We start from the raw sequence: 22,328 nt of genomic DNA on the forward strand, positions 1-22,328 counted from the left end.
CTCCTCTGCAGCTCTACAAGGATCTCTTTGCAGTTGATTGCTGGAGCTTGCTTTTTTTTTTTTTCTCTCGCCAGTGTTTCGGAACATTACACAAACCTAACTGAATTGCATGCATTTGCCCGTCGAAGAGGCAGGGAAAGCTGGATTTGCCCTTGGTCTGCCTCCTCAAAGCCACTCGGGCTCCAAGAGGAGGCCAAGCTGAGCATGGAAGCTGGGGGCAGTGGGTGTCTTGAGTATTTCAGAGGGGAAAAGCCTGCGCAGAGGCGCTGCCTCCTCCAGCGTGCCCCGAGCGCGCAGAAATGAAGCGTTGACCAGGGACAACTTGGGCGCTAGCGGTTCTGAAGGGTTTTGAGCAGCCCTGGTGGCGTTTTGCAGGGCCACGTTGGTGTCCGTCCTCACTCCCTGCTGCCTCCTGCTTGCTGTACCCAAACAGGGAGTTATTTACCACGACCTTCCCTTCCAGATTTCCTGCCTTTAGGAAATGTAATGGTCTAGAAAAAGTCTGGAATTGGAAGTTAAATCACTCTTCAGACAGGATTGCTTCAATATTCAGGAACCTCAGGCTGGGTATGGCTTGCGTTTCCCTCTCGTAGATAGCAAAAGCCATGAGTTGCCTGGCTTTTTCTGTGGTTTCAGTGAAAGTGCTTTCATTTTAATTACCCATGGCATGGGATGGGATGAAGCTGGAGTACAATTACTTAAAAATAGCTATGATAACATAGGAAAGCCAAATTGGAGCGAGGCTTTCGATGCAGCGAGCAGGTTCTCCCTTTGGAGCATCTCCAGCTGTGCAGGTTCTGCTGCCTCCACGCACAAGTTCATGCACAAATGGAGTAATAGTTTTAATAGCTTGGCAGCTATTCATGATCTTGGGAAGAAATCCTTTGCTTGTTATTGTTGGTCATTTAAAGGAAAGCTTTATTTTTTTCCAGATACTTTTTCAACGCTTAGGGTAAAAAATTTCAGCCTTTTTTCCCCCTCTGTCCCAAGCTTCAGTGTTTAGGATACAGATTTTTCAGCATTTTTCCCCAGCTTTAAATGAATGTAAATTATGTTTGGGGTTTTTGTGGGTTTTTTTTGCTTGTTTGATTGTTTCTGTTTGATAATAATTAAAAAAAAATCCTGCTCGTAATAAATGCATAGGGGTCTGCATAGCTGAACACCATCAAGTTCTTCAGTATGTCTGTCTTTATAGATCTAAGCATGTTTAAAGCTGCACATCTCGTGTGCTGCTTTGTAGTCAGATTTTCATTCCGAAGTGATGAAGTTGCTCGTGAAATGCAGGTTCCTGCAGCTTGGTTTGGGAGGATACGAGAGATGACTTCAGACCATTTCTGCGTGCGCGTTGCGCAGTTTGCTGTGTAGACTCCTCGGCTGCTGGTGGTGGTTGTTCCTACAGCAGCCGCTCCTGCATGATGAACTCAAACCTCTGCAAAGAAATCATCTCAGTTTTAGGGAAGAAATGAGGGTTTTTCACCTGGCTCTGCCCCTGGAAGGGCCTGCAGAAGGGTGGAGAAGGGCTGATTCAGTGGTTCAAACAGAGGTTGAGTGCTGGGGAAAAAGCGCTGCGTTCCTAGCCCCGTTGCACGCGTGCCAGAACGACTTGCCCAGGTCACAGATCTGTTTAATCTGTTTTTAAAAATGGGGATAATAGTCCATCGGCGGGGGCAGGGGCTGGTGAAATGGCCGCGTTCTTCCCTCGTGCTGTCTCTCCAGACTGGCCTTGGCCTTTCGGAGAGCGCGCTGCGTTCCAAGGGCTGTCCGGGCTCCTGGCGCTCCAGCCTTCCCGTGCGGACACGGCTGGCTCCGCTGTGCCAGGGCTGCGGAGGACGCTGTGTCCGAGAGGCTGTGGTGGTTTCGGGTCACTGCTTTGGGGTTCTCTAATGAAAGGTGTTAAGGGAGTGCAGAGCATTTCTGTTTTTATTTCAGTGTTGATCCAGTTGTGGAGGAGGTCTTCAAAGCATCCTTACTGCTGTGCAGATGGGTTTTATTCCTATGGTGGTTTGTAGCAATGGCTATCTTCTTTAAAGAAGTAGAAATATTTTTTTGCAGAGAAAGTAAAAATTCTCCAAAATCCCTGAGAGCTCTCAGGCTTTGTCTTGGGTAGTTTTCTGCTGGGTTGATAAATCAGATCCCTTCCTGGAGGCAGCAGGAGCAGGGTGAAGCTACCTGGGAGCAGGAAGAGCCACCACAGCGTCCCCAAGCCCGCCGCGGCCGTCGCGCTGCCCTCGCGCAGGGCTCGTGGTTGTGGCTGAGCTCCCTCGACCTGCTGGAGACGCTCTTCTTAACGCACCCCAGGATCCCATTGGCCTTCTTGGCCACGAGGGCAACTGCTGCCTCATGGTCAACTTATCATCCACCATGACACCCAGGTCTTTCTCCGCAGAGCTGCTCTCCAGAAGGTCAGTCCCCAGCCTGTACTGGTGTCTGGGGTTATTCCTCCCCAGGTGCAGGACTTGTTGAATTGCATGAGGTTTTTTACTGCCCAGTTGTCCAGTCTGTCCAGGTCCCTCTGGATGGCAGCGCAGCCCCCTGGGGTATCAGCTACTCCTCCCAGTTTCGTGTCATCAGCAAACTTGCTGAGGGAGCACTCTGTGCCTTCATCCAGGTCATTGATGAATAAATTGAACAGGACTGGACCAAGGACTGACCCCTGGGGGACCCCACTAGCCACAGGCCTCCAACCAGACTCTGCACCGCTGATCACCACTCTCTGGGCCCTGCCATCCAGCCAGTTCCTAATCCATCTCACTGTCCACTCATCTATCCCACACCGAGGAGCTTGCCCAGGAGGATGTTGTGAGGGACGGTGTCAAAAGCCTTGGTGAAGTCGAGATAGACGACATCCACCGCTCTCCCCTCGTCTATCCAGACAGTCATTCCATCATAGAAGGCTATCAGGTTAGTCGAGCATGATTTCCCCTTGGTGAATTCATGCTGACTACTCTTGAGGCTCCATGTGCCTGGAGGTTTGACGTATATATATTATATCTTTTAATTCCTGGACAGTTTTCTGCGTATGGCTGTGCGGCGTATGTTATGAAGTGTGCCCGTTATTTTTCTTACTTTTTATCCTTCCACACTTTTCATGCTGCCCCCTTCAAGTATCCTCGGACTGGGGAGCTGGGCATGGTCTGGGAAGGAAGGCTCGGGAAGACTTCTCGAGGGGTCTTCTCCAAAGACAACGTGTTGTCCATTGCTCTCATTCGCTTATCTTTGCTCTGTGGCCTTTAGCCGCTTTGTCACAGAATCCCAGAGTGGTTGAGGTTGGAAGGGACCTCTAGGGATCATCCAGTCCAGCCCCTGCTCCAGCAGGGACACCCAGAGCATGGGGACAGGGCGGCATCCAGGCAGATTTGGAGATCTCCAGAGAAGGAGCCTCCACAGCCTCTGGGCAGCCTGTGCCAGGGCTCTGGCACCCTCACAGCAACGTTCTTCCTCACATGGAGATGGAACTGCCTGGGTTTTGATTTGTACCCGTTACCCCTTGTTCTGTCACTGGCCGCCACCGAGAAGAGTTTGGCCTCAAAGAGACTTTGTTGTCTTGAGCGGCTCTTGAGCATCCATCCACAGGGGCGCTGAAGACGTGGGAGTTGGTCCACGCGACAGAGCAGCCCTTGGGTGGGAAGTTCCCGAGGGGTCTCCGCATCCTCACTGCACCAGGGCAAGGAGAGGAAACCTGAGCCCTGTAAACATCCTGCGGAGGATGGCTGGGGAAAGGGCTCCTCTCAAAATGCAATAGAAAATCTTGAAATAACCAGCACAGCAGCATTACCGGAGCGCAGCGAGCGGTCGGCAGCCTTGGGACATCGAGCTTGCGTAGGTAGGAGGTGGAGAAACGTGACTGCTGCCCGCAGCTCTTCCCTGAGCACGCAGGCCAGTTAAGGGGGAAGCCCGGCCGTGTTGGTGGGATTGGGGATAGAGTGTCCCCCGTGCAGGCCGGCCCCGCGGGGAGCTGTGCTCCGGGGAAGGCTGCGGCGCGCCGGCCCAGGGCAGCGCGCGGCCCTTTGGCCGCAGCAGTAACTGCTGTCCAGGTCAGGAGGGCTTCTCTGTGCCTGCGCGCGCGTCAAAACGCAGCACCGCAGTGCTCCTTCCCCCGCTCCCCCTTCCGTTTGACTTGCAACGAACAGCAAAATGCCGAGCGCTGTCTGCCTTTCACTGCCTGGCTCTTCAGTCCACCTCGCGTCTAGCTCTTATTTAGCAAGGGACGACATTGCCGTGAGCCTGTTCCACATGAGCTCCTGCGTGCCCACGAGTGGGGCTGGGGTGCCGGGCAGGTTCACGGGTTTGAGACGGGCTTTAGCCCTGGTTACCACCGTGTGCCTTGTGGAAAGGGTTTTGGAGTGTCTTCAGTGTCCTGGGGAAAGTTTGCACTTGCCTTGTTGGGAATAGGAAACCATCGCTAAATGCAGATATCTGGAAGGAGGAATGAATGCTCTTAGAAAGAAAATCTTGTTGCAAGTGTTTTGTTTCTCTTCTTTTTTCATTTGTTTGTTTTTTAAAACAGGAAAGTATTGTACTATAGAGCTGGGTGTGCTCCACAGGGCCTTGCGACAACCATTTGAAAATTGGCAGAGGTAGGGGCCTGTTATCTTTTGGGCGCCCTTGAATTTGTTTTTACAAAATTTAAGGATCCAGACCACACAACCTGCCTCTGGGGCACCCGGCTTTGTGTACTGAGATGCTAAATACTCGAAAATGCCATGTTTCCATAGGCGGAGTTTCTTTTGTATTCGCAGGCTGGGGAGCCTCAAATTCCAGAGGCATTACATGAGCAGTTTTAATGAATTAGTGTCTGGTTTTCCTGCAGCAGATGTGACAAGCAGCTTTATAAGCTGCTTCCCATCGATCGCTGTTTTCCAGCTCTTTTGTGTCTTTCTTTTGCTTAGAGAAAAGCAAGGAGGAGCTTGGTTTCTACAGTAACTGCTGCCTACATTCTTGCCTGCGGGCCAATTTCTTTCTCAGTTCCTGCAGCCTGTGCAGGGCTACTGTATTGAACTTCTTTATTTTATTTATTTTTCCCCTTGCCCTTCTTGCTGGTTTAAATATTTTACCCTGTAAGAAAGGGGTGGGAGTGCAGTGGGAATTTGTGTGTTTGATATATGGATTTCTCATTAACGAGAGCACATTTGCAGGGCTGCAGCAAAACTCGCTTTTTTTCTTTCCATTTTTTCTGCTGCTGCTGATCAATACCAATATTTCTGGGGTCAGTAGTTCGAGAAAATTAATTGGTGTCAGCCAGCTAAAGCAGGATCTTTGAAATTTGGTGTAGCACGTTTGTCACTGCTCGATCTGTAGCAGACGAGTGGGGGAGAGGCAGCGAGATCAGCATTAAATGATTCATGGAACCCTTGCGTTTCACTGAAATTTGTTGCAGTTGGACAATTTAAGCACGTGTCCTTTTGGGGCTTGACTTTTAAATGTCCTTTCTTAGAGAAACTGTGGGGAACATGAGGTTAAACATCCATTGCTTGTGGTGGTGCTACCTCCTTACATGTGGAAGAAGAGAACCTCTATTTCAAACCAGAATGGAGCTTTAGCACTCGGGCCCTATTTGCTGCTTGGAGTTTGGGAATATTCCCATCACCGTCCTTGATTTTATAGCATCTTTTGGCATCAACAAGCTTCTTCCAGATCCTCCCACATGTGCATTTGTCCTGTAGTGGCAACCAGCAACTCTGCAAACTTCTCATGCACTTGCCAAAACTCGAGCAGAGAAAAACCCAGCTGAATTTTCTTGAGCCAGTAACATACAACTGGTTTAAAATGTTGATTCTGCTTTAAACCAATTTAATTCATCCTTTTAATAAATGCCATTTTTGTTGATTTTGTTTAGGTCGAAAGAAGATGGTTCCCTTCTGCAAATGCACTGTGGTATTGACCCACAGTTCAGTTATCTCTCAGGCTTGTGTTTAACTCGTGGAGGGGAATAATTTAGTGCCCGCGTTTTTAGCGCCGAATGATCAGAAACCTTTTGGTGCAAAGGTCGGCGGATGGCAGAGTCAGACAAGGCAATGCAGATCCTTCCCAGCGAGGCTGGGCCAAGCGGAGCAGCCACGGGGCCTTGGCAAGGGAGTCGCTGCTCTTCCCCGAGGTGACAAAAGCTCCGGCCCCGGGGTGCTGCCGAGGGGCAGGTCGCGGCTGCGCTTCGTCTTTCTGCACGTGCCGCGTGGCCCGGGGAGCGGAACCAGCTCCGCTTCTTCCAGGGCGCCCCTCTCCTCGGCCTGCTGCAGCACAGTGTGCACGCTATGCCAAGACTAAAGAACTAACATGTGGTGGTGCTTTATTTAAAGAGCTTTCTCTCCCTAGCATATTTATAACTGTTTTATAAGGAGTCATCTTTTAGGCCATGCTGATGTACAGATCTATTTGGAATAACAGCTAGTTTAAACGAGAAGGACTTTCCTAATGGTCTGCAGTGATTAAATCGCATAGAAATGAAGCCACCAAGGGAGCCAAGAGGCACTAGTGCCTCATGCTCTCGCAGGCAGGAGTTCACCCCTTGCACGAGAGTCCTGCAGACTGTCCTGTGACAACCCCCCGTTCCCGTGGGGGTTCGCACAGCCCCTGCTCCCGACGCGCCTGCCTTGGGTCGCGCTGGAAAAGGTGGCTCGGAAGCTGCAGCCTTGGCTTGGTTACAGGTCACCCTCCCGCAGCAAGGAGGTCACAGCTGTAATATGGCACTTTCTGTGATTCCCGAGTTCCTAGTAAAAACAGAGCTGCAGAAGGAGGTATAAGCAGCAGCAGCGTTGTCTGCTCTCCCGTCAAAGGCAACATGCACTGCAAACCCCTTTTCTAGTGGTACAGGTGATGGGGATCCTCGCGGCCGCGTTCTGGATCCCAAGGTTGGGAGAGAATGGGCATCCTCATTTGCAGTCGTTGGTGTCTTCATGTAGCAGGATTGCAGGTACCTAGTTAGGTTTTCCCTGCAGCACTGTTGAAGGAAAGTAAGCAAATATTGGAGATATTGATGTGGCAAATACACGCGGGCTTTGCGTGTTCTCCAGCTGTTACCTGGCTCCCTGCACAGATGCTGAACTCTTTACATAGCAGTAATGCCAAGACTGGCAGGTCCCCATTGCTCTGCACGCTGCAGACAGCACCAAGGCTTGTTTCTTGGGAATAATTTGAAATGGTTTAATGCTTCTTGTGCTGTTTCCTCCCTTATCCTTTCCAGAAGTAACTTTGGTAGAAGAAGGAGAATCTTGAGCTGCATGTTGATGCTGTCGCCTCTGCTGCAATTTCTTGGCTTTCACCCTCCTCCTTCTTGACGCTCTGTAGGAAGTACAGCATAGTGTAATCATCATCATAACAAACATATATAATTATTTAAATAATCGTGTGACTATTTGTTTCCAAAATGCCTCAAGTGAGATTGGTGTATCTGTTAAATAGCACTTTTTATTTTCATCTCTTAGGTGCCTAACGCAGACTTTCCATCACAGACCTCTAAATACAGCTGTTTTGTAACCCTTGCTTAGAAACCTGTTTGATCAGTCTTTGGGATTTGATTCCTTGTGTTGAATGGTATCTTCTTCCTAGCAAGGAAAAATGGTAGTTGCTTGAGGAGATGAGGTGCGAAGTGACAGAATGGATTTTGGTTTATTTAATTTTGTTTTTCTAAGCAAGTCATATGGATGCCGCCCTTCTCTAGCAACTCTGCTGTGGTCGTGTACCATGAAACTTGAGCAGGCCCTTGAGGCAGGGAGCGCAAGGCAGACTAACGGCGCGAGCAGGAACGGTGCGAGGGAGAGGGAACGGAGCCGGGGGGAGCAAGTGGCAGCGGCGCAAGCGGGAATGGCGCGAGGGAGCGGCAGCGGCGCGAGCGGGAACGGAGCGAGCGAGCAGGCTGCGCTGCCTCTCGCCACGCTGCGGGGTGCCAAGGGCTGAGCTCCGGTCAGCGCAAAGCTGTTCCTGAGCTTCACTCTCGGAATCGGTGTCATATGTTTGCATTGGTGATTTATTTTTATTTATTTATTGCATTTTTCCTGTATTTCAACTGTTAAAAACAACCCAAAAGGCAACAGTGCTGCTATCAAAAGATTTGCTTGCAAACATGAATCCAGTGACTGATGCAGTAGCCTTGGGGAAGGCGGAGGTGTCGTGTTGAAGAACGTTGTCCTTTGGAGCACAGCAGGTGAAACATGGAAGCCTCACAGCGTCGCCCCCGCGTTTAGATCTCCTGACTAGGAGCTGATCCGTCAAACTCCTGGCTTTTTTGTCATGTTTGATGGCCACCTCTGCTGCAGTCTCACCTATGGAGCAGCTCACCGAGCCTCTCTGCAGCACGTGCCTCTGGTACAGATAATGCCTTAAGACTGCAGTAATGTGATTTTTTTTTTTGATATGTACATATTAGTGTGATTATGGAATATGCATATTCTGTGTCTTTACATTTTTGGTACTCAGCCTCCTGTCCAGTGCGTGGCACTACCTGCTAGGTAAGAGGTCTGACCAACGAGCGAGCACCTTGGCCTGTGTCCTCCTGCTTTGCTCCAAAAAGCACGACTAGAAGATACCAGGTTGAGTACTCGGGTCAGGCAGAGCCTCAGCCGGTCCCTAGAGCAGGGCATCCTGAAACGTGGGCTGGTCTCCAGCTCCTGGAGCGGTTCGGCTCCTTCCAAGGATTGGTAATTCCTGTTCACGATGACATATTTGGCAAAAAAGAGATCTCTGGCAACTGTGAGCCGCGTGTGTGCTTGAGGAGCAGTGTTGTCGTTGCCTGAAGTGTTTAGAAGCCGCTTGTTTCTTTATTAGCAGAATGTCTGAGGCCTCTTTCACTTGTGGCTGCAATGATGCAGAGGAAGAAATGCTTCCTATGGGGCAAAAGTAAAGCGAGCTGTTCCTGAACATTGAAAACACCCTGAAATGGGTCTGTTTAACTCACCTGCTCAAGTGCATCTGCAGGTTTTCGGCAGGGATTTGGCTCCTCAGTTAGTGCTGGGGCCGTGTCCTGGAAATAGTCGCCTGTTAAATTCGCCCGCGGTCCATACAGAGCCAGGAGCAGAAGGGAGGCCCCTGCTGCTGCCTTTGCTTCTCCTCCTCCTCCCTTCAACACGCCCAGGGTGGGTATCCCGTGTGCCGGCGTGAAATACCGTGGCGAGAAGCCACGTTAAAAACCACGCTTAGATTAAGAAGGGAAAAAGCAAAACGTGCGAGTCTGTTTTTCACGCGCAGTTACACGCTCCTTCCCATTCTTGCGTCACTTCAGAATGACTTTTTTCCAAGCGGTGCTGGCTTCCGTTTCCACGGCGCGTCCCCTGGCCCTGCTCCAGAGCGCTCACGTTTCCTCGCTTTATAAAGCCCCAAAGAACCGCTTTTAAAAACGTTTTCCCAGGGCTGTGTGTAGCGAGCGTGCCGCTGGGAACAGCCGCTGCGGCGCGTGGAAGACGGGGTAAGAACAACCAGCGCAATCAAACAGCTTAATTTCAGCAAGAGAGGGAGAATAGTTACCTGGGCCGTGTTTTGGGGCTGTTAAGCGTCTTGTTTGCTTGAGCAACTGAGAAGTTATGAAGAGCCTCCTCTGTGCATTGGCCTCCAAGGGCTTGCACACAGAGATGTGCAAACACTTAGAGGTGCATGGATTATATTTTGCAAATGAAAAAAAAATCCACAATATTTACACATTGTTTATTTACTTAATGTTGAGATTATCATGTACATTTGAGGGAGGTGGGGGGAAGTGTAGAAAGTGGTAACTTATAAAAACGGGTAATTTATTGAATGTTGGCTGTTAAATTCAGATGTAAACATAGAATATATCTGTTATAGCCTTCGTTACCGCTCTGCAGCGGCCTCACCACGTCCTTCGGGGACAGCCGCAAATCCCGGCTGAACGACAGGAAATGCAGAGATGGGCCGTAGACCAGCACCGGTCACAAATCAGTGATTTGTTTATATTTCTGCTCCAAACTTAGAAAAACAAAAGAGCAGTTGGCCATCTCTAAAATGCTGATGCTCACGGTCAATTACAGAAGACAACACGCACAAGTTGCACGGGAATAGTTACCTCCAGCAAACGCTTTGCTTATACTGTGTGTTTTTCTTTCTTTTTTTTTTTTTTTTTTTTCCTAGCTGTACTTTCAGGTTTCCCAGCACGAACATCAAGATCACGTTCACCGCGCTGTCTAGCGAGAAGAGAGAGAAGCCGGAGGCGCCCGCGTCGCCCGTGAAGCCGGTGCAGCCCCAGATCTCGCCCCTGACCATAAACATTCCAGACAACATGGCACACCTGATCAGCCCCCTCCCGTCTCCCACAGGAACCATCAGGTATCGAAACCTGCCCGGGCTCGGTGGGGCTGCAGAATTAACGTTTTTCCAGTGTTTTGCTTCTGTGGTAAAGCGTAAGTTGAAGCTGAGGGTCACCACCTCGGAGAACATGGCTAGACTTCTGCCTGTGAGGACGGTTACACGAGCAGCTTTTCATACACGCATTGAATTGGTGACAAGTGCAGCACTTTGCTCAGGATTCCAGCTCCTAGAACAGCAAAGGAAAGGCAATCTTTCGCCTTCCGCACACTTTAGAAAGTTTAGGTTTATTTCTGCTTTTTAACTTTTTATTGCTTATGGGAATACTTCGAATGCGATAAATCTCAGCTATGCCCTTCTGGAGTATTTTGATATCTACAGACTCCTTAATTTCATATATCCTTAAGTGTCAAAGTGGAGATCTTCAGAACCTGTTGGACGCAGCCCTGTGCCACGTGCTCTAGGTGAGCCTGCGTGTGCAGGGGGGTCGGACTAGATGATCTCTAAAGGTCTAAAGATCTATCATCTATTTGGATCCCCACAGCCTCCTTAAGTTCATCATCAGGAAAAAAAAATTACTATTTTTACCAGTTATTCACCATTACAGTGGGAAACAAACTCAGCTCTGGCGCCAGAGAGGATTTGTTCTTGAGTAGTCATTGCTGGAAGTAAATGGAAGCTTTCTGGAAAATTATTAAATGTAATACGAGGAGTTTAGAATAGGAAAAGCTTTTTGCATGGGGAGGTAATTTGGGTTTGGGACTTGCTGTCCTGGTTAATGTTGTAACTGAAGCTGTCACCTGTCTTTTGTTTTTGGGGAGCAAATTCACTTACACATAAGATAGCAGTCCTCTCAAACTCACAAACTTCTTCAGACGAAATTTTTAAACGTCTGAAAGTTCAGGAGCAAAAATCTCAAGTGACTGCCCTGAAAGTTGTGTTTCAGGAACTGTATATGAGCTTTTGAAAGTCTTGTTCTTCTCTCTCGCATCCTGTATCTTCACGTGAGTGAAGCACTGCAAAGATCATATGCTTGCTTTTTTTCTTCTTAATTGTAGATTTTGTTAATGAAATTTGAATGTAAAGATAATTGACTTCCTGCTTGCCAACATCTCGATCTCAATACTGTCGTGTTGAGAGTGTCCACCATATAAATGGTGGAAGTAGAGAGAAGAGAGATCTAGACTTGACTGTATAACAGCTTTGCTTTCTTATTAAACTTCAAGGAGACATATCTTGCCTGAGAAATGACAGAGCAGCTCATAAATATTTTGGATAATACCATGTATATCACCACAGTCTTTGCCTCACTATAAATTTTGTAATTCTCTTCAGGGCTTTCATGCACCTGTTGAGCTACAGTTTATTCCAGGGGAAGAAAAAGCTGACAGTTTTGAATCTATTTTGAGAGCAAAGCTTGACAGTTTCTCTTCAAATCATCCTGTTTTGTAGAAGACTTGTAAACTTGCTTTGATTATACCATATGTGTTGCTTTGTCAATATATGCTAAAGGGAGCTCAGTAGGATGTTGTCAGTCCGTATGTGAAAACATAGAACAGCAGTGACCTATATTTAAAAAAAAAAAAAAAAAAAAAAAGGAGAAAAAAAAAGTTACACATTTTTGGCTCTAGTTGAGGATTCTTCAGTGCAGAGCTCTAGAAATCCAGTGTTCCTTGTGCATCACAAGTAGCAAATCACTGGTGCAGGATTTCTGGTGACGAGAAGCTTGAACCCAAGTGTTTTTTAATACATATGTGCATACACATGTATGAAAGAACACAGCAAGAAGCTTTCCAGGCCAGGCAACACAAAGAATTTGGCAGATGAGAATTTCTTAAAGTTTCGTTGTATAAAGCTACATAAAATTTGCTATCTGTTTTTTTTTTTTTTTTTTTCTCACCGACATTTTAAACCATAGGTGAAAGTGATTGAAAGATTGTCTCTGGAGGTGAGATATATGTGTGCTTGTGTATTATATATATATTTTACTATAACAGGGTAACAAGGGGTTCCAGTATTTGTTCTTTTGACTTAATACTGAGTGAAACTAGACCAGTCAGTGTTAATGTATCATATTTATAGGTATCTGTGTAATTTTTAAACATACAAATGTATGTGTTTGTATACGCACACCTGCAAACACTTAAAATTGTGTAGCTTTGTATTTAAATAAGAAGACTTTTTCTCTGTCATGGCTCGTAACATTATATTTTCTCAAATGTGCAAATATACACGAGGAGAGATGTTCTCTTTTGAGCAGGCTGAATCCAAGCATATGGCAGGAATTTCATGCAAGGTCTGCTTCTTGTTTTCAATGAGTGTCTTTAAATTTGTGGTTGTTTCAGCAGTTAGGATGGACTTTTCTGTTGGCAAATTCTACACAAATACAATGCAGTCTAATAAATCAGTTAATCCTTTTTCCTTTGAGGAGGAACATCTGAGTCGTGTTTGACAGGTTTCTTCCTCTAGTGATTTTAATTCCTGTGGATGACTTAGAAATGCTTGGAAAAATGGGTTTTGTGATGGAAATAATGACAGATATTTAACTGCAGGCCAGAAGTTCTAGTGGTGGACTCTGAGAAGAAGAAAAAAAAAAAAAAAAAAGGGGGGGGGCAGGAAGAAAAAAAAAAAAAGCTTTTTGATTAGACATGATGTGGTGATATACTGTATAACAAAATAGTAGGATCTTCTCTTTATGCTCTACAGTGCTGCAAATTCCTGCCCGTCTAGCCCCCGTGGTGCAGGCTCTTCAGGGTACAAAATGAGTCGTGTGATACCAGCTGACCTACATTTAATGGCTGACAATTCCCAGTCGGAAAACGACAAGGAAGCTTCGGGTGGAGACAGCCCAAAGGTGAGCAGTGGTTGTGGTCACAATCCTTAGTCCGGGTGAAAGTGAATGTAAACCCATGGAATTTTGTTGGCCAAACTAGCTGCACAAAGCCACAGTTTGTCACTGAACACTTGAAAAATAGCAGAGGTTTTTGCGATCACATGCAGCGTGTTTTTTTTTTTTTTTTTCTCTTCCCCTTCCCCCCGCATTTGGGGAGAATACAGTATTCATTTTTACTCATATAGTTGTTTACAGGCATTTGAAAATCAGCATTCTTCAATGTTTGTGTTTGCAGTATTTATGATTACCTTATGTTCTGCGGATTGGAAGAGATGAATATTACTAGCTGCTGCTTCTGGTTCAAAATTTGGGTTATGCAGATATGCCTTAAATCCAATTAATTGGGTTTTGTTAATTTAGGAAGATGATATGTGTATTTTTAAAGCTTATTGATGCAGACTTTTTTTTTCCCCTCTCTCCTTGTACAGGACGACTCTAAGCCACCTTACTCCTATGCACAGTTAATAGTACAAGCAATTACAATGGCACCTGATAAGCAGCTTACACTAAATGGAATTTATACGCACATAACTAAAAACTATCCGTACTACAGGACGGCAGACAAGGGCTGGCAGGTAAATTCTGATTTTTTTGTTTGTTTGTTTTTTTAAGTTCTTAGTAATGCTGCTGGCTCTAAAAGGTCATTGACAGTATGTAAAACGTGTAAATTTATTTTCAGTCTGAGCCTAACAGCCCCTCTTAAAAACAGTTTGTCATATGAGTGGGCCATTAAAATGTTTGTATGTTTTTTTTTTTTTTTTTTTCCAAATGTGAGAGCTCCAACAGAGCAGAGAATTTAAACTATCCTGTGCCCAAAACATTCCTTTATTCATAAAACGTTAGTGTCCAAACCTCTAGTAGGGTTACAGGCAGACTTTTGTGGAAGAAAAACACAACTAGTCCTGTGGATTTGAAAATATGCATGCTATCTAGGAACATAGTTGGGTTCTGTAGCTTATGATTGTGTGCACATGTGTATTCCCATCTTAAGATAAAATTAGTACATAAAATGTTCCACGTGCCGACTTATTTGGGAGTGGTGGTCTCGACTGCAGCGCAGAGACCGGTTGCCCTGTAGCACTGTCAAGTCCCTTCTCATTTGGGCAGCGCTGCCTGTTTGGGAACTTGCTCAGTCCCTGCTGTGCTGGACCAGACCTCAAGTGCTGTAAAAAAATAATAATAATAATTCCTGCTTTCTCTGTGTTTTGAAAGAGACCAACCTCAGCGTTTGCCAGGATGACTAACAGAGCATGAATCAGCTTGGCAGCTCCTCGCAGATGCGTGCTGAGGCCCAGGGCCTCGGCCCTTGCTTTTGGCAGGCCGGGCCCGGCCGCGCTCAGCCTGCCCTGTCCGTCCCGTCCCGCCGGATAGGGCGCCCTGGGCACGCGCCCTGCAGCCGGGCTTGCCCTGGGGTTATATCCAGGGAATGAAATCTGGGGAGACTGGGGGAGAGCAAGGAAGTGCCGCGGCCTGCTCGCTGTGCCCGTAGGAGACCGGCGGCCGCGGCAGAGGAGTAGTTCTTCAACATCAGTCCTGCTCTTGTCCTAGGGTCCGTATGAAAGCTGCATTACTCCTACAAGAATTCCAATATACAGCTGGGAATGTCGCTTTTATTAACTTTTTGCTAATGATTTACCTAGGCCAGGACTTGGGACCTCTAACTAGGAAGAACCCAGTAGTCTGAATCGCCCCTTTCCCCCTTTAACACCCAAGTAACGCAGGATCCTGGCTGTAGCTGCACCAGCAGATCTCTCTTCTCACTAGGACCAAGTTTTTAAAATGCTTTTTGTGCTTTTTGTTTACTCTCCTGGAATATCTGTGCCTACAGCACGCCTTTCACACAAGCACCTTGTAACCAAATATGTGCACATGGTGTTACATGTAGTTCAAACATCAGTACTTAGGTCAGCATGCATATTTAGAGGAATAAGACCTAGCAAAAATGAGATGGTAGACACAGGCACGTATTATGTTCCAGAATAATTCGCGTCTGCTCATAAAAACCAAGTAGAAAGCTGAAAATCAGCTGCTGATCAGTAGGTAGCCACATATGGCACCGCTGGAAGGCCAAAAGGTATAGCCCAAGCCTCAACAGCCGTGCTGGCTTCGAGGTATTAGAATACAGTTAGTATAACTCATCTGATTGATGCTTTAAGTAATATTTGAAATTGCATACATGTATTATTAAAAATATATAGTACATATATGTGCCTAGTGCCTAAATCCTGTACTTCCATAAACAGTATTGAGGTATTTCTATCTTTTATTATATAAAAGTCTGATTTTGTAAGGGACCTGAGTCTTCTCACTGGTCTTATTTTAAGCACATCCTTTTGGAATTAATCTTTTATTCTAGCATATGGAGGAATGAATAAAATTCATAAATATGTTCTTGGCCTGTTTGTTCTTCTGTTTCACTTTTTGGCAGGGAAAAACATATCTGATTTCATCGATTTGCATTTAAGAAACCATACATGGTTATCATTGCTTTAAGTTTTCAAAACTCGCCCCCAAGGTCTTGAACTCAGACATTTAAAAAAATGGCCTTGAAAAAAAGGATTTCTGTTTGATTTTTTGCAATTTTTGGAGATTTTCTGTTAAAGCTTTTTTTTTTTTTTTTTTTTTTTTGCTGCTTCTCTTCCCATTTTCCCAGAAAGATTTTGGATTTTTACGTTTGGAAAACGGGACATGCACACAGCTGAGCACGGATACGGCCACTTGCCGTAGAACTGTTAGCTGTTTCCTACACCTCGATCAGAGTTTTGTGTTTTTGCAGCTGAACGAGGTTAAAGCAGCCTGCAGGAGCAGAGCAGGAAGGTTCTGCTGGAGCACTGCATTAGGCCCTGCTGCTATGTGCTGCTTTCTGGAGCCCCACTGAGCCCTTGGCGGTGTCGCTGGGGCAGGCTGGACGCTGGGGGAACTCCCAGCCATCCAACTGCACTTGCAGCTTGTGTAACTTAACCTGTTCCTCATGCATTATGGAGATTATCGTGCAGGATCGCAGTGGGTATCAACTGAGTTTTAGTCATCCCCTCCAAACCGTCTGACACTTTCTTGGACACCTGGGGACTGTTTTATACTCAGATGTGGGTAGCATTGCAATTTCTAGAGAGGTAAATGGAATTCCTGTTACTACTTTATTAGCAAACTGTTGTTTAATGATTGGGAAAGACCGGCGGGGGGGGGGGAAGGAAAAGAAAAAAAAAGATACGAGAAGCCTTTCCTGGGCTTGCGGCGCCGCCTTTGCAGCGCTCGAGCCAGTTGCACGAAGGAATTACGAGCTGCGCCCCTAGTCTCTATGGCACAGATTGCTGCGCTAGGCCACCTGCTGACTTGAGAAAAAGTTATGTGAATTCTGCGTTATTTTCTTATGTTCCATAGAATTCAATACGCCACAATCTCTCTCTGAATCGTTATTTCATCAAAGTCCCACGTTCCCAGGAAGAACCAGGCAAAGGCTCATTCTGGAGGATAGACCCTGCCTCTGAAAGCAAATTAATAGAGCAGGCTTTTAGGAAAAGGCGGCCTAGGGGAGTGCCTTGCTTTAGAACCCCTCTGGGACCACTCTCTTCTAGGTAAGGAAAACCAGCTCGACACCCCCGTCTGGCTGTTGTTTCATTGCCAGGCTGCCGCGGACTTGCTCGTTTGCGCTACAGTCGCTAGTTTAGCTCATTTAATTTTGCCCAGACTCGGTATTTGAGTTGGTGTGGCTTTCCGAGGAGGCTGCCCCGTTCGCCAGGCCAAGCAAATGACCAAATATCAGCCATTTCTTAAAAACAACAAGTCTGTATTTTGTTGGATAGCATTTTCGCGGTACCTGCGGCGGGGAAGTAACGTGGGTTTGAGCTATCCACCACACCGACCAGAGCCTTCCTGCTGGTGCAGGTTGGGTTCTGACTTGCCCTTCAGGCAGGGGTTTGCTCATCGTTCTCCTCCCCAGGAGAAACGCTGCTAATGCTTCGTGCGTGGGTTACACAGCCTGCCCAAGAAAGCAGCCGGCCCCTTCTGTGCCATTAACTGCAGCTGGAGTTTAGAGGCGTTTTTTTGCGTTTAAAGGCGGTTCTCGGGCAGCAGCGAGGTCAGGATGAGCGCGAGGAGGCAGAGGAGCCCGCCGCGGGCAGCGCGCACTGCGGGCGCTGTCGAGCCAGGTCACTTGGAGCCGAAACACATCAGCTGCCGCTTTCGTTTGTAAATGCAGAAGTGCCCCGGCCTCTCCGAACCACTCTGGAGTGTTGTCCGCGCACTCGAGCGGCGTGCAGACCCCCGAGAGCCTGTCCAGGGAAGGATCGCCCGTCCCCATGGAGCCCGAGCCCAGCACCATCCAGCCAAAACTAGCAGTAATACAAGAAGCGCGATTTGCACAGAGCGCCCCAGGTGAGGTCCTGGGGAAGCAGCCGAGGGCTGCAGGTGGGAGAGGGCTGACGTGTTAAAGCGGCTTCACGTGCACAGCGAAGCACCAGCATGTGTTTAACCCGTTAACGGTGGGAGCGACGCCTCGAGACACGTGTAACCGTGCTCAGTAAGTAGTGCCTGCGGCCACACAGCAGTGTTCAGCATCCGTGCCTTGTTCCAGAGCCCTCGATGCCTTTGTAGGAAGCAGAGACTGTACTTCCACTGTACAGGACTGTATGGTCTTGTAACAGTCGTTGCTTCCCTTGGAAACAGGCTCTGGCTGGTTTGGAAATAATAAATTAATGGGTTACAGTAGTAAGCAGATGTCTCGTTTAACACTCGCATGTATCACCCATGATAAGAGTTTTCCTCTGGTGAGGGAGGAGGGATAGTGGGAAAGGGATTTTTTTGTTGCATGACTGTAGTTGACATGTGTTTTTTCCATTCGTTTTTTGGTGATATTAGCCCCAGAATTGTAGTGACTGTCTTAATATTTCCAGATTTTTTGTGGCCAAGATGAGCAGTGCCAGCCAGGCTTTCCCAGTCCTGTTTTTTGTGCAGCTGCAGAGGTGCTCCACAAAACTGCTGAAGCCCATATTAGTTTTCCGTGGAAAGTAGCTTTACTAAGCAACTGTCACACCTACCTTTGGTGGTCTGGCTGCACTTCAGAATAGCCCTGTGTCCTCATTTTTATTGTCTGGTTTTATCTTTTTGGTCGTTGAGGCATTAGTCAAGGCAGCAGTCAGTCCTTTGAGGCTCTGATGTTGTGTGTGAAAGGATGACTGTCCTAGCAGAAACCACTGCAACTTGCAGCCTAATTTTTACTGTTTTTCACTAGGATCACCTCTCTCTAGCCAACCTGTTTTAATTACTGTACAACGGCAGCTACCACAAACTATTAAACCTGTCACCTACACTGTTGCGACTCCTGTGACGACGACAACATCCCAGCAGCCTGTAGTTCAGACGGTTCACGTTGTTCACCAAATACCAGCCGTGTCTGTCACAAACGTGAGTGGATTAGCACCAGCAAACACTTACACTGTAGCTGGACAGGCGGTAGTCACACAAGCTGCGGTGGTCACCCAGCCCAAGGTGGAACCTCAAGAGAACGGAGACCACAAGGAAGTGAAAGGTGAGAGTGTGTGAGGCTGGCGCTCTCGGTGGGGCTTTTGCTGGAGGGTTAGTGCTTGGAATGTCCTTCAGGATGAACAGCTGAAATGCTTGGCTAAACTGTCGATTTTTGCATAGTTTCTCTGGTTTTTGTAACATAATTTCTCTGACTTATTGAGGCCAGTGATAAAGCAGAATATTATTTTTCATTGAAGATCTGATTTTATAAAATCAAGTTTTTTTTAAAAAATGCTTGTTTTAACAGTGATTTTTCTTCTGTTTTTCAGTCAAAGTGGAGCCTATACCTGCTATTAGTCATGCTGCAATAGGAGCTGCTAGTCGGATCATTCAGACATCTCAGCCCACACCCCTACAGACAGTTACTATAGTGCAACAGGCACCTCTAGGTCAACACCAGCTACCAATAAAAACTGTAACACAGAACGGAACGCACATAGTACCTATCACCACTGCGATACAAGGACAAGGCAACGCCGGTGCGTATTGTCCAAACAGTCTCTCGCTTTACGAGTGTTAAAACTTTCCCAAGTGGCCATTGCTGAGTCGTTTTGAATTGTAGTCTCGGGCCTTTTATAATTATTCTGAATGCTATCAAAACTGTACAGAAAAAGAGGTTGCAACCTCGTGAGGGATTGTTTCCTTCTTCTTGGTAAGAACTCACGTTTCTTTTTGTTGATGCTTCCCGGAATTACTGTTTGTTCTTCTGGGGGTCCTTATAGAATCACAGAATGCTCAAGGTTGGAAGGGACCTCTAGAGATCATCTAGTCCAACCCCCTGCACACGCAGGGTCACCTAGAGCACGTGGCACAGGACTGCGTCCAAGCGGGTTTGGAAGATCTCCAGAGAAGGAGACTCCACAACCTCTCTGGGCAGCCTGTTCCAGTGCTCTGTCACCCTCACCGTCGAGAAATTTTTCCTTAAGTTCCTGTGGAACTTTTGGTGTTTCAGTTTCCGGCGTTTCCTCTAGTTCTGTCGGTGGCCACCAGTGAAAAGAGGCCGGCACCATCCTCCTCACTGCCTCCCTTGAGGTACTTATAGACACCAGGTCCCCTCTCAGATGACACTCCATCTTCCCTTCTCAGTAAACTCAGAATAAAAACAAGTTAAGTTTTAAAAGAAGTTCCTGGAAAACAATGCCATTAAAATGCTAACTGCTCCCCAGTGCTTTGGTCAAGAACCAGCCAGAAGGAAAGCAACGCAGAAGTGGGCTTGCAGGTTGGCTATTCCACTTCTGTCTTGAAACTGTGGAAAGCAAGATGCTAAAAGAGACAGGCGCTGGGTAAGGTTTTGAGGTGCTTCTTGGCTGTCTGAACGTGGCCTCTCCCTCGGCAGCCGGAGTGGGTGGCACTGCAGACTCCATCACAGCTTGCACAGCTGCGTGTAGCTTTGGTTTGTGGGTGAATATAATTTGTTTCAACAATTTCACTTTGAGATAATGTTATCTGGTACTGTAGTAACATCCTTGTCGTGCAAGAAGTCTTATGGGAATAATTTTAGGCTATTAAGTCAATTTATTACATGTGTTTCATCTCTGAAGTCTTACTGATGGAGCAAATGATTCGGCTAGCTTCCTTTTTTTGCCGTTTTCCCGTTCGTAACAGTGGTTTTCATACCCTATTTTGGTACCTGTAGATCAGCGTCCTGCTTCCACTTCACTTCCAGCTTCACTAAAGTGAATCAGTGAGCACCATGTATCACTGTATGCTCTTCTTGTCAGCAGGTGGTGAGTGAATTGAGCCGAGTCATGTGAAATACACTGAAAATTGTATTTTAAAAGTAAAAAAAAAAAAAAAATCTTTCTGTTTTTGTTGTTGACTCTGAAACCTGAACAGACGTCACTGTGTTTCCTTAGGAAACCCTGACGCCTGCTCAGCATTTCTAAGCAATCTGATTTGGTGCAGAAATGCAGTTTTAGTGCAGCTGCCTCTTTCAGCCTGTGTTGGGGGCACTTGAAGTCACAGGGTTTTCCACTGTGGAATTTCTGGGCTTACATGTCGTGCGAGATGCTCACATGTCGTGCGTGTTCCCATTCCTGATGCCCCTGTCGCAGTAATTCCTAAAGCAGCAAGAAAGCGGGAAATTCCTGGGCAAAACATTCCAAGGGGGACCTAGGCCTACAAAAACGCACCAGCTGCTAGGGGTGTGTGTGTGTGTGTGTGCACGGAGCTGTGTTTGCACGTGCACATCAGCGTTCACACGTGCACGTGCTCTGCGTGTGGGGCAGGCGGCTCTGTGCAGGCCGGGCAGTCCCGCAGCGAAGCCTCTGCAGCAGCTCTTGCCTGAGGTCTCGTCCCCAGCAGCACAGGCTGGCACTGGTTTTCACTGCCTCGAGAGCAGTGAAACCCAGAATAAACTGAAATCTCTTTTTTCAGAGCAAAATTCTGCACCCAGATATGCTCTATTCCAGGCTCCAGTGTAGATTTCAGCATCAATGTTCTGTTACTTCCAGGGATCAGCGTGTGATACTGCAGTGGTCTGAGGGTTTGTTTGGTGCCAAAGGTTCCCCTCTGCACTGGATGTGCTGTTTTGCATGAGGATAAGTAATGCAGGAATTAAAATCAAAGCAGCAACATGCAGATGGCCAAAGTGGCTGTGGGGTGGACTAACAGGTCAATCGTGGGACCCAAAATTCAGTATTACATGTTAACATGCTTTTATTTGAGCAAGACTATACAGTAATATATTTTATTCAGCAATAACTATCTCCTTTTTATTAGAAGGTGAATGACTGCGTTGAAATAGAAGAGCAAGATGGTTTGCTATTGCAGTGGAGCTTTCTGTGTCAGCTAAATGCTTCCTGCTGTATTTATCCTGTTAGTAAATACTGGGTACAGCAGCGTTGGGTTATGTGCAGTGGTGATGTTCCAAGCACTCGCTCCTATGGCTTGCCAAGAAAAAATAAAACAAGTCTAGCAAATAAGACGTCCTTGGGCGTCCCCTAAGCCACATGAGCGGGGAGCGCTGCAGTCGTTGTGATAAAACTTCGTGAAATGCAACAAATACGTAGCGATATTTCCCATTATTCACGACAATATTTGGGTAGGTTAAATAAGCTCAAGACTGAGAGAGGCTGCCGTGAAGAGGGGAGGAAGCCTGGGGTGTCGCGGGGGGCCCCAGGACTGCGCCGGTGGCAGCGCCTGCGGCACGGAGCGGGATGGAGCCCTGAGCAGGTTGGAGAGCTGCTCCCGCCCAGCAGCCCGGGCCTGTGTCTGCAGCAGGGGAACAGGGCATTTCCCCACAGCTCCCCTTGGAGCTCTGCCTTCTCCTCGCCTTGTGCTGCGGGTCCCAGCTCCGTCACTGAGGCCGGCGCTCGAGTCGGCTTCGTCTCGAGGCCATGTGAATTGCGTCTCTGTTACTAAACAGGGTGACTTGGTGTCCTGCTGGGCCAAATAACACACTCCACAGCATCCACCTGCTCAAAGGGGACTTGAATTCGCTTCCCAATTCCCTTAGAAATTCCTGGGCAAGCTGGCTTTGCGGCGTTGAATCTTTCTCTGTCTCTCCCCATCGACAAAACGGAGCTATTTTCCCTTTCCCGTCTTTGTGTGCGCTGATGTTGAGTGATCTGGGACGAGGTCTTGCAGAGGGTCTGCCACCAGCCAGCCCGATGCAGAGGGAGCATCCAGCATTTTAACGGCAAGGCTGGTTTTCCTTTGGGCT

General features: G+C 47.3%; 2 protein-coding genes across 2 annotated transcripts in view; both read left to right on the forward strand.

The window, feature by feature from the left end:
- The window catches only part of NARF (nuclear prelamin A recognition factor), a 90,968-nt gene that overhangs the window by 62,404 nt on the left and 6,236 nt on the right, over positions 1-22,328 (forward strand). The gene's annotated exons all lie outside the window — the stretch shown is intronic.
- FOXK2 (forkhead box K2) overlaps positions 1-22,328 on the forward strand; it is a 43,126-nt gene that overhangs the window by 18,606 nt on the left and 2,192 nt on the right. Inside the window, exons 2-8 of the mRNA XM_088523395.1 lie at positions 10,075-10,269; positions 12,955-13,102; positions 13,570-13,716; positions 16,523-16,716; positions 17,340-17,515; positions 18,372-18,668; positions 18,934-19,143. Coding sequence (XP_088379521.1) covers positions 10,075-10,269; positions 12,955-13,102; positions 13,570-13,716; positions 16,523-16,716; positions 17,340-17,515; positions 18,372-18,668; positions 18,934-19,143 — 1,367 coding nt within the window. The remainder of the gene's footprint in view (positions 1-10,074; positions 10,270-12,954; positions 13,103-13,569; positions 13,717-16,522; positions 16,717-17,339; positions 17,516-18,371; positions 18,669-18,933; positions 19,144-22,328) is intronic.

Source organism: Tinamus guttatus, unplaced genomic scaffold (assembly GCF_059628265.1).
Source record: "Tinamus guttatus ecotype Peru unplaced genomic scaffold, ASM5962826v1 Tinamus_guttatus_pri_ptg000188l, whole genome shotgun sequence".
Lineage (NCBI taxonomy): Eukaryota > Metazoa > Chordata > Aves > Tinamiformes > Tinamidae > Tinamus > Tinamus guttatus.